The sequence below is a fragment of the Belonocnema kinseyi genome, chromosome 9 (genome assembly GCF_010883055.1).
Source record: "Belonocnema kinseyi isolate 2016_QV_RU_SX_M_011 chromosome 9, B_treatae_v1, whole genome shotgun sequence".
NCBI classification, from domain to species: Eukaryota; Metazoa; Arthropoda; class Insecta; order Hymenoptera; family Cynipidae; genus Belonocnema; species Belonocnema kinseyi.
This window is the reverse complement of record NC_046665.1, coordinates 80,943,129-80,954,894: the sequence shown is the minus strand read 5'-3', so window position 1 is coordinate 80,954,894 and position 11,766 is coordinate 80,943,129. Positions and strand designations below refer to the sequence as shown.

At 31.4% G+C, this 11,766-nt stretch overlaps 1 protein-coding gene across 1 annotated transcript in view; it reads right to left on the bottom strand.

Moving 5' to 3' along the window:
* The window catches only part of LOC117180609 (esterase FE4-like), a 13,230-nt gene extending 2,165 nt beyond the window's left edge, over positions 1-11,065 (bottom strand). The window contains exons 1-4 of the mRNA XM_033373101.1: positions 10,598-11,065; positions 7,007-7,166; positions 6,402-6,726; positions 5,954-6,319 (exon numbers count right to left, since the gene is read on the bottom strand). Of these exons, the coding sequence (XP_033228992.1) occupies positions 5,954-6,319; positions 6,402-6,726; positions 7,007-7,166; positions 10,598-10,785 (1,039 nt within the window). The 5' untranslated portion in view covers positions 10,786-11,065. The remainder of the gene's footprint in view (positions 1-5,953; positions 6,320-6,401; positions 6,727-7,006; positions 7,167-10,597) is intronic.
* Positions 11,066-11,766: the final 701 nt, after the last annotated feature.

Here is an 11,766-nt window from a genome sequence, read left to right as displayed (position 1 = left end):
TATAGCAAAGTAGACAAGAGACATACATTACGGTGGTAAATAGGGTTGTTTCCAAAGTTAGATATTATTATTCTTACACCATTAAGCCATTTCCCTTTCGGGGTAGGCGTAACTCACACGGTAGGTGAATGGAGTAGTGTGTGGAAGGGATAGAGAATTTTCAGATGGATCCAGAATTCTCGTGTTATTTAAGTAAATAACACGTTCGTTCCGCAACACTGCTCCGACCCAGGTTGCTGATCAATCTCTCTAGCAATCACCCCAAGCGAAGAACCTCAAGAAGTCGTTATGTAAGGTTCCCCACTTGGGTCCATTAGTGGCCATGGTCTTTTATTTCAGGCGTCATTCACTCTACTGACACTATTTCTACTAACTATTTGCCGCCATACTTTCCTGTCCTGGCATACTTCTCTAGCTTCTTTTATGTCAATGCATTTTTTCATGCAGGCTCTCATGTTTCTGTGACTTCTTATGTCTCTTCTAACTATGGTCTCATTCACACATTCTAACCATTCTTTCCGCGGTCTACCTCTGGGCACGCTGCCATTTACTTTACCTTGATACACTTGTTTCGTTAGTCGTTCATTTTGCATTCTCTCAACATGTCCGAACCATCTTAACCGATTTCTTTCCCATGTGTCTACTAGCGTCTCTTCTGCACCACATTCTTTTAGAATGATCTCGTTACTTACTTTGTCCATCGGGGTTTTCCCGCATATTTTCTCTGCCATAACAACCATATCATCTGCGAACGCTAACCCACGTACCCTTACTGTTTCGAGATCCACACCCTCTTTGTCGAAGAGAGCCATTCTTAAACACTTGTCCATAAATAATATAAATAACCATGAAGACATAACGCATCCTTGTCTGACTCCTTGAATAATATCGAAACAGTCACTCAGTTTCCCATTCACTCTTACACTCGCTTTGCTACCTGTATATATTGTTTTTATAGTTTGTAGGATCCATCCATTGACTCCTTACTCTTTCAGGACTTCCCTAAAGTTTACTTCTATCTACCTTGTCAAAAGCTTTTTCTAGGTCAACAAATGCACAGAAAACTTTTTTTCCTACTCTCAAACTTTTTTCTGTTATTTGTCTTAAGCTAAATATTTGATCCGTACATGACCTTCCTGGCATAAACCCATTTTTTCAATAAATGGATCTTATTGTACATAACATTCTAATTATAAAAATGCCCATAAAATATTTGTTACATATTGCTTACTATTTTTAATTTAATATTAAAAAATGAATTTTCTTTTACGACATTGATTAGAGGGTCCCTTTGACGTCAAAGGAGTCGGATTTTCTACCAATCACAGCTCACGTGTCAGTGATTCTCAAATTTCTTCTGTGTCGATTTTTTGTTTTGGTTATGTGCACATCGAAAATAGAATTCGCAAAATCTTGTTTAAAAAAATGCCAAAGGAGGGTTTCGTATAAACCAATAGAAGAAATCTACCGAAAATATATATTTTATCATTGTAACAGGATAACTTGTTTGTCGTATAATCCTTAACAAATAAAGATATCAAATAAAAATAGTCAGAATTTACAGCATAACGCGGCCTAACCTCCTTATCATGAGTTTCGCATCGCCACATTGATAGATAATTATGAGAACATCTGACTCACGTTACACCCACGTGATACCAATTTGAATAAGTGTTTTACCGCCTTCAATTTTTAATAATTTTTTTCTATTGAATCACACAAAAGAAAAAAAAATTATAACGCAACTTCGATTCAGATTAAAATTATGTATTACACAATTATTTTATCTCAAGTCGCGAAACAACCGTATTCATTAATACAGAATGAAGGCGTCATTTAAAGGAACCGCGAATGATGAAAGCGCGCTAAAGTAACTGGAATTTTAAATTGGTTTTGTTTATTTTCTAATAATTTGATATATATTTTGATGAACTTTATGATTTCTGCCTGTAAGTTAATAGAAATCTTGTGATATTTGTTTATAAAAATGAATACTATTGAGCGTATTTTGTATGTATTTTTTTCTCGAGCAAGAATTTTAATATTGTTAAATGAAAATCAAAATAATGGTTTATATTACAAAAAAGTTGTGAATGACCTGTATTGAAATTTACAGCTCTATAATCTCTTTTATGTTCCGAAACTCTAGTTTTTAATCTTCTGTTTCACCAATATAAACTTTTTCACACCAATTATATTTAATGAGATATACATTTCCAGACCAATTTTCGGTACTATTTATATATTTTTCATTAATTCAAACATTTTTAAGAGAGGTTTGATTACTAAAATAAACATTTATTTTGAATTTTTTTAACGATCTTTGCAACCTTTCAGAGAGTCTTTGAACATACGGTAACGTAACTTTTAAATCCGATTTTTTGTACGTGTCAACCCAGTTATTTTTCTTACTGGAACTATTGTAGATTTCATGAATTTGTCCTCGAATAATAAAATTTATCAAAGGAAGCGGATAATTATTTTCAAATAAAGTGATTTTACTTTGATCCAAATTTTCTTTCTTGAATCTAATACCACTCAATTTTATGCATCTATCGATTAAACCTTTTATTAAGCCGACCTTTTGGCAATATAAATGATGGTAATTAAAATTAAGATATCTACCAGACCAAGAAGATTTTTTAAACAAATTGATAATTAACTTACATTCAGTTGTTTTTATAATTACTTTTGGTTGATAATTTAACAATTTTAGTAGGAAATTCGACTATTTAGTTAAAAGTAAAACTATTCATTGGAAAATATAACTACTTGGTAGAAAATTAACTTTTTTCTTAAAATGATATAATTTTCTGGTATATTTTGTTGCACATCCGTGTTTTTTATGAAAGTTAATATTTTTTACAAAAAATTGAACTATATTATTTTCGTTTAAAAATTTACCTTTTTTTATAGAAACTTACACTATTTGTTTGATAATTGTTCTGTTTTTGTAATCGTGAGCAACAGCCCAGTCATTGTGAAGCAAGCAGCTGTATTTGAAACAAAAATTGAAGAAAAAAACAGAGAAAAATAATGAATTTCCAGTTTTCGGTTGAAAATTATGGAAAAGGAATAGCTGAAGAACAGACTGAAAAATGCATACCCTTCAAGTGTAATCTTGGAAATCCAATAACTTGCAATTCTATATTTTTCCGATTCAAGAATATGCAGAATCTTTCTTCCATATTTTTTGTCGTGGAATCTGAGAAGAGATGATAAGTTACGAATACTCGCAACAGAAATTGAACGGATTAACCGAATTTCTTCTTTCTTTTTTTAATCGTCTCGTTGTTACCTAATGCATCTAATGCAGAATATTGAAATTAAACATGTTAATATTTTAATCATTTTTTATTTCTCTCAAACGGCTCTTATCTCTAAGAATAGGAGGGCTGAGTGAGGCAGGACAGGCACTCAATCAAGTACTGAGTTCGATCCTGGGGTTTTACGCAGTTTAAAGTATCGTCGAAAAAATAGCACTCTAGTTTCATTCAGAAACGAGCGGCCCCAAACTTCTTTCACCATGGGTACACTCATGGTGGCCGTTTGCTACTTCCGAGGCGCATAAAATTCATGAAATTTTCAGTCAATTGCAATAAAACAAGAACCAGACCATGTTTCGAAAAATCCCTTTTTGAGGGATTGCATTTACCCACTAAAATTGTGTGGTTAAAATGTGAGATAAAAAAATTCATAATTATGGAAGAAAGCAGTCATTTTTAAATACATGAGCTAAATATGAAGCCTGAGGAAGCACCTTAAGCCGTTTAGCGGAGAAGGACTGAAAGAGTGTTCAAAAAGATGTGTAACGTAGAATAAAGTGATAGTATTGCAATAATTTTATTTTAAACTGATTATACATTATTACAATTATATATATTTAGGATTACCAGATGGTTCGCGTCATAATCCAAGACACTTACAAAAGCTTTAAAAAAAAGGTCATCGACTTTATTTCGTTTCATGCTACGTAAATTGAATTGCGTGCATGGTTGGGTGTTTTATTGAGATTTTATCAGAGAAAAATGATCAACCAATTGGCGTTCGAAATCATAAGATTTCTTGAACAAAAATTTGGCTCTGTAAAAACCAGGACACAGACAACGATGTAATTATTCATAAAATTTAAAAACAACCTAAATCAACTTATGCCGGTTTCTACAGAACAGCTCAAATGCATTGCGCGCTGCTTGCCCGCAGTTTCACGGAGAAAAATGAATGTTTAAATGTAGAATATAAATGTTCAAAGGGTGAGATTGTAGCACCTAACATGCAAATATTCATGCCAAACGTTTACTATCTTTTGCGATGTTTGGCGTAAAAATATTTTTATTTTAAACTGAAACACATTCAGATGTTAAAAGCGCCCGAGCGCATGCGCACCACGCATTGGTATTTCATGACTATATTTGACGGCTATATATTACCAATATTGCAATTATGGAATATTACAATTTTTGAACATTTCCAAAGAATCAAACTAGCTATCCGCGAATAAAATTGGATAACGATTTTTGTCTGTCTAAAGGAGGGAACAATGATCTTAAGTTGCAGGTTTATTGACTTAACACATTTGACACAATATTTATAAATTTAATATAAAATTTGAGCTTAAGGCCATGAGATGAGTTGGTCACGTGCCAGATTCCTACCTTACCGACACTTTTTTCATTTCCCAAATTATTTTCACACGAAACGCGACATCGAGTTGAAAATTTGAGATAATAAATATGAAGCACTAAGAAAGGAGGGTCTCGTCCCAAATTTTTAAAATAATGAAAAAAGTTTTTTCGCCAAATATTTTTTTGTTGCTTTTTTCAAAATTATTAAAATTTAGGACCAGACACAACTTTCTTAGTGCTTCTTGTTTATTATCCCAAATTTTCAACTCGATGTAGCACTTCGTGTGAAAATAATTTGAAAAATAAAAAAAAGTATCGGCAAGATAGGAATCTGGTCACGTGACCCACTCGCAACAAGGCCTTAAGTTACTTCAATTAGATAGAATTTCAAAATCAGATTACAGATCATTCATTCTCCGATTACACACCCCCGTTTTTATTTTGAATTAAAAATACTGAACATAACCTCACCTTCATTGAATGTAACATCTGATCAACATTTCATACCCTTTATCTGTTTTTCTTTCGTGTACGAACATTAAAGTTTAATTCTAAATTCAGTTGGGTATGCTATTTGCCTACGCATTAGAACTCATTAGAACAGTTGTAAATTGAAATCAATTTATCTTCTTAAACCTTTCGAAATATTTTTTTAAATTATCATATCTACAAATATATCGAAATATCCATTGTATGGTCATATGGCTCGTATTAATTTTGAAGCTGAATTACTATCGCTATTTTCAACTAATACTTTTTTTAATTTGTAAATTCAATATCACAAAAAAAGTATCATTTAACTGTATTATACTTTAACTACTAATTATCTTAAACTTTAGATATATAATATTAAAGTATGTTCATTGTAATCTAAAAATAATGGTACAGTCTTCAAAAAGTACCTTGAAATCTCTTTATTTCTTATGTAATGAAAAAAAAGATCAATTTTATCTCGATAAATGAAAAACTCTTCAGTAGCAAAATTTCTTCTAACGAGATGTTTCTTTCACGATAGACTAAAATATTTAAATTGCTCTTCGCATTTCAATCCATAAGGTTTCCAGTTTTCAAGGTTAAAAAAATTCAAGGATAATTCCAGGTTTTTAAGGTTTTAAAGGTCGCTGGATACCCCACTTTATGATGTGATTCAATCGAAAACGTTTATTTCAAGCTGATAATTTCAATTGTTCTAAAAGAATCATATAAACAAGTGTATGTGCTTCATTTATGATGCACCAAAACTGCAAGAGTTTTTGCACGAGTTTACGAAACCCTGAAAAGTTATTTTATTCCATATATATATATATATATATATATATATATGTTACCTTCTGTCAAAATTTCAGCCTCATTTCCAACACTGCCAGTGATGAATGGTAGATCTTTCATTGTATTATTTGCAATTAAATTTTCAGGAGAGTCTGTTAAAAATGCATCTTCCGATTCAGGCTCGTTTGTAGGTGTCCAGATCAACTGACCAAATCTTTTAGTGTTGTCAACAATTATGGATCTGTAGTCAAGTAATTCATCAATGCTTTTACTTCTCAGACAATTAATGATCGATGTGGAATTTGAAGTTGGACAGAAGTGAATAAATGCAAGATCTTTTACGTGTGATTTATACTGGCTACAATCCTGATAGCCCCAAGGTACCAGTACACTTCCACTTTGAATTATGTACTGGTGAAAAAGACCTGTTTACAATATTAATTTAAAAAGTATGTTAATATTTTATATGTATGTTAAAGAAGTCTTTGTTATAATTTTCAAAATTACCATTATTAGTTTCTGAAAGTAAATGAAGGCCAACGCTGACGGCGCCTGCACTTTGACCAAAAAGTGTCACTCTTTTTGGATTCCCACCAAAAGCGCGAATATTTTTCTGAACCCATTTTAGTGCCAAAACTTGATCCTTTAATCCAAAATTTCCCGGAGCTTCCAAATCTCCAGTACTAAGAAACCCAAGAACCCCTAATCGGTAGTTTAAAGAGACGAAAATTATATCTTTGTCTAAAAGATAATCTGGACCATATCCAGTAGAACTACTGTTACCGGAAATGAAAGCTCCACCATGAATCCACACCATCACTGGTAACAGATCCTACAAAAATATTTTCTATAAGACAATAAACTTTCCTTATATTTTCTTCCTATACAATAACAATTTTTAAACTAATAAGTGAAAATCAAACCTAAAATTAATTTCACTGTTTAAAAAACATTAAGCTTCAAAAGTATATATTTATCAATTATAATTTCTTACATGATCCAAAATTTTTACAAATTTCTATTTAAAAAAATGAGTAAGATATTATATTAAACAAAGTTAATTGAAAATGTTTTATTCTTTTCTAGTATTTTAAAATGTTAAAAATATTTACCTTTGTGGAACCTAAATTTTGTTTTGGTATATAAACGTTCAAATAGAGACAATCCTCATTCCCAACGACACTTATACCATCGTGTTGAGGACATTGATTAGCATCCGTATCTGCAATTCGTACACCAGTCCACGCTAAGCAAGGAATGGGATTTCTAAATCTGGAATTTAATTAACAACAAATTCAGCGTTTATTTTCTAGAGATTTATTCAGAAAACAATAATTGTAAAAATACGGTGTCTAGGTTCACTGAAATTGGATGAGCGCAGAAGAAATATTTTCAGTGAGCCTTGTGAAACTAGAGTAGCAGGATGGTAAATTAACCGAAAATCAGTGAGTAACAAGTTGTAACCGAATGGTGTGTGCCCCCACCCCTCACCCCGTTGCTGGTTATGTTACGTGATTTTTTCAAATATTTTCGCAACCATGTTCTAATAAATACAATTTAGTTATTTGCTGCCCGAGATACCTGAGTTTCGATTAAAGCAGGTTCGATTTACACCAAGGATGTATTTAGTAAATAGTGCAAAGCTCGACAAACTGACGATTTTTAAAAATAATTTTGGGGGAAGTTTCTATTTCCAAAATTGTAGAAATACTTTGTTTTTATAGATATTTTTCTACAGAATAGTAAATAAAAACACTAATCTAATTATACCGATATTTTAGTCGTGGTAACGGTATGGAAATCTATTAATGCAATGACTGAACTTTTCCGAGTCCAAATTTAGGCCCTACTTTGAAGCCGTAACTCCTACCTTAGTAGGGACTGGAAGGTGTAAAGTAGGTTCTAAATAAGCAGCGATTTTAATGTAATTTAGACCCTACTTTAAGGCTAAAAGTGTCTGAAATCAGCCGTTTATCCACGTTTAGCGTCAAATCAAGGTCTGTATTTAAGATAAATTAGACCCTCTTTTAAAGCACAAACTTCTATTGTAGGACTTGTGGCATCAAAGCAGGTTCTCCATAATTCCATACCAATATGGATGAATAAAAATAAATTTTGTTATTTATCAGAAAAAATAAAATAATATCTGAGATATAAATATCAAGGATATTCGCAGTTACTTTTTAGAAATATTATTAATAGAATTTTTTGATTACGACGCTAAAACATAGTGCCCTGAAAAATTCGCAAGTACTAAGAAACGAACCCGACATCGCCCGCATGCATTGAGAGTATTTACCAAACGCCTAACGCCCTAACCGATTCAGCTAACGGAATGCGATAGGATGTCTTTGATAAAAATCACTAGCACTTATCGAATAATTCAAAGTCCATAATCTTTTTAAATCTAAAACATTTATTACTTAAATTAATACAATGTCAAACTTGCTGATTTTAATGAAAATATCTTTTTATCTCTTTATTATACAAAGATTAAAAAAAAAGTCATTCAGCACCATAATTTATCCAATTATATTGAAAAATACAAATATTGAGTTCAAGATTAAATCTAATATTCATCAGGAAATAAGTTTTTATTAACAATAACAGTACTGGTTGCCCAGTGGGCACACAATTTGGCGACGTCTTTAAGACATCGTAAAGATATCTTTAAGAAAACTTTACGACATCCTATGTCCATGTCGTTAAGGTGTCTTTACGATATCGTAAAGAGGTCGCATAATCTGATGATGTCTTTACGATATCGTAAAGACACCTTAACGACATGGACATAGGATGTCGTAAAGCTGTCGTAAAGATGTAGTAACGACGTCGTAAAGACGTCGCCAAATTTTGTGCCCACTGGGTATACCCAATTGTCTGGTCGTCTCAAAATTCGAGATGAGTATTCATTTATTTTTCAAACATTTGGCTGTTCTTATTCTCTAATAAATATGATAAATAAAATAAAACAGTTATCAATTTCTCACAAAAAGAAATCCTGTCTTCTCCTAAATCAAGTGGTAGACACGTAAATAGTAATATTCCTTTAAAAAAATGTTTCAAAAACTCAATTACTATTGTTTAGTAACAAAAATGACCAAATAATCGTAAAAGTGGTACTGTTCCTATGAAAAAAATTATTTTCTCCATAATATCATGTTGCAAATAAATTAACCATAATACTGTAATAAAAATGTTATGACAATCTGTAAATTTAATTATAATGATTAAATATGTATTTTACTATATATTTCAAATTTTTTATTTTATACATAATATTTGTTGCTAGCGATAGAAAATATTTTATTCTTGTATTTTGTTGTGATTCTCAATCACCTACTTGACTGATTAATACATAAACTTTAATTAATTATTGATAAAATTGTTTTTAATTACTTATTAATCCAGAATATTTATTAATTTTACATGATAAATATCATTCTCATACAAATTTTCAGCATTTTTAGTTAAGAGAAAATATTTGTCTGTGATTAAGCATTGGAAGGAAGTATTTATTTATATTTAAATAATTAATGACAATTAGGTTATATCTGGAATTAAATATTTTTGTTAAATAAGTGGAAATTAAGTCATTAAAATGACCAATGAGTTCAATTAACCTAAGTAGAAAATAATTTTCACTTTATTTTTATGAAGTTCGAACATTGTAGGCTCAAAAGATTCAATGTAGGGTAATTCTTGAAGGGGAGATTAAACAGCGTCAAAGTAGTGTCTTGAGTTATAAAAATGTAGGCTCTAAATATTCGAAGTAGCTTCAGAGAAGTTTTACAGCCTTAGAGTAGGCTCTAATGTTTCATTCTCTAGGAGTTAAATGTTTAAAGCAGGGGCTATAAGTTTAAATAGCGTCAAAGCAGGTTTTAATAAGGAGCTGCAACTTCAAAGTAGGGTATACATTTTGACTCAGTTTAACCTTATATTATAACTTTGGATAAATGTGTTTTTTAGAGGGTTGATTTGTTAGAAATATTACATAATATTGCCAGTTAACCCCTCCCTTAACACATACCGGGATCATAACATTTTCCCGGACCACTTAAGGCCATGTGATGAGTGGGTCACGTGACCAGATTCCTACCTTACTGCCACTTTTTTTATTTCCCAACTTATATTCGCCCGAAACGCCACATCAAGTTGAAAATTTGGGATACTAAACAAGAAGCATTAAGAATGGTGGGTCTGGCCCTACATTTGTATAATTATGAAAAAAGTGTATTGTTGCAATGAATTTTTTTTGTTGTTTTTTTTATAATTATTAAAGTTTAGGACCAGACCCACATTTCTTAGTACTTCTTATATATTATCCCAAATTTTCAACTCGATGTGGCTCTTAGTGTGAAACCATTTTAAATGCGAAAATCCTATTTCATTCAATTTAATGAAATTAGATCATTGCATTATTAAATTATTTAATTGAAGTTTTTTGGATAAGTTTATATTTTATAATATAAAATGTTTCTTTATAAAGCTCAGAGATCAACTGTACCATCAAAAATACGATATCTTTTTTAAAAAGTAGGAAGCTTGTAAAAAGCATATTGAAAACACTTCATAAACTGAAAATAAATAGAAATCTGCTTTCATGAAACAAATCAAACAAAATGACAATTTTATGTGAGAAAAAAATATATCTTTCAAATAATTGATTAAATTATCGCAGAATTTTCCAAAGTTTTTCTTACCTCAAATTTCCTACTGGAGGCTGAGCATAAGGAATTGATAAAAAACTTGATATATTTTTTCCATTTCTTGTTTTGTGTATGGAACCGTGGAGGACTCCATCGCGAATTTGCACACGGGGAAATGAATAGCCCAAACAGAAGTCAAAAACATTAATAGTCAGCAGAAATTTTATGAACAGATTTTTCATAGTGGTACTGTTATGCCCATCAGAATTAAAATGAAATACAATCTCTACTAAGCGAATCAGTATACATAGAAAACTTGAATAAAGGAAGATGTTGATATTGTTGTTTGCTTAATTTATTTTTTCGAATATGAACAAAGTTTTCGACACAATTCACGATAATATAATGTTTCGAATTTTTAGGTATTTTTGAATTTCAAAGGTATTCAATTCATTAGAACTCGAATTAGAATCTATAATTTTATTCAAAATGTATCACGCACATGAGTGTAAGGCCTAATGTCAAAGCAAAAGTCCAAATGACGGTACGAAGACGAATCTACATGCGCCGACCTTTCTTTCCTTTTAATTACCAGAATCCAAGGTGGCACTTCGGGCAGCCTTCGTTTGGTCGCGGTCTACCTGCTCGACTTTCGACTTACCCTCTCCACTCAACTTTCCCTCACGTCTCTGACTGGGCAAGAGCACTGTGTCTAGCCTTTCCAGCGAGGGGCCCTTTTATCCTAATAAGGAATTAAATACCAAGCTAAAAAAATTCTAATTTTGCAATCAGAAATTTAAAATTATTGTATGTCACTTGTTACTAAAAGATGAAAATTAGAATAAGGTGTCGCAGATTTTAGTTTATGTTTTGACGCTGGCTAGCTAGCATCATAGAATTTTCCGTAGCAAACTTGAAAATACAACAATCTATTTTATAGAAAATTTGTCTGTTAACAATTTATCTGTTGAATTTTGAAGAAAATTAGACTGTAAAAATTCCACAGACAGATGACACATGCGTAAAAACCTGTTTTTTTTATTCAGGGGGTATCAAAACGTGGATGTTTGACAAAAAATAGGAGGGTCAAATTTTACACAAATCTAATACCTTCTCTGATGAGAGTGTAAAAAGACGAAAGAAAGAAAAAAAGAGAAGGAAGGGGATTCGGTTGGTTGTCTTCTCATCTTTTTTCCTCTTTTTTCGTTTTTTTTTCCAAGAAG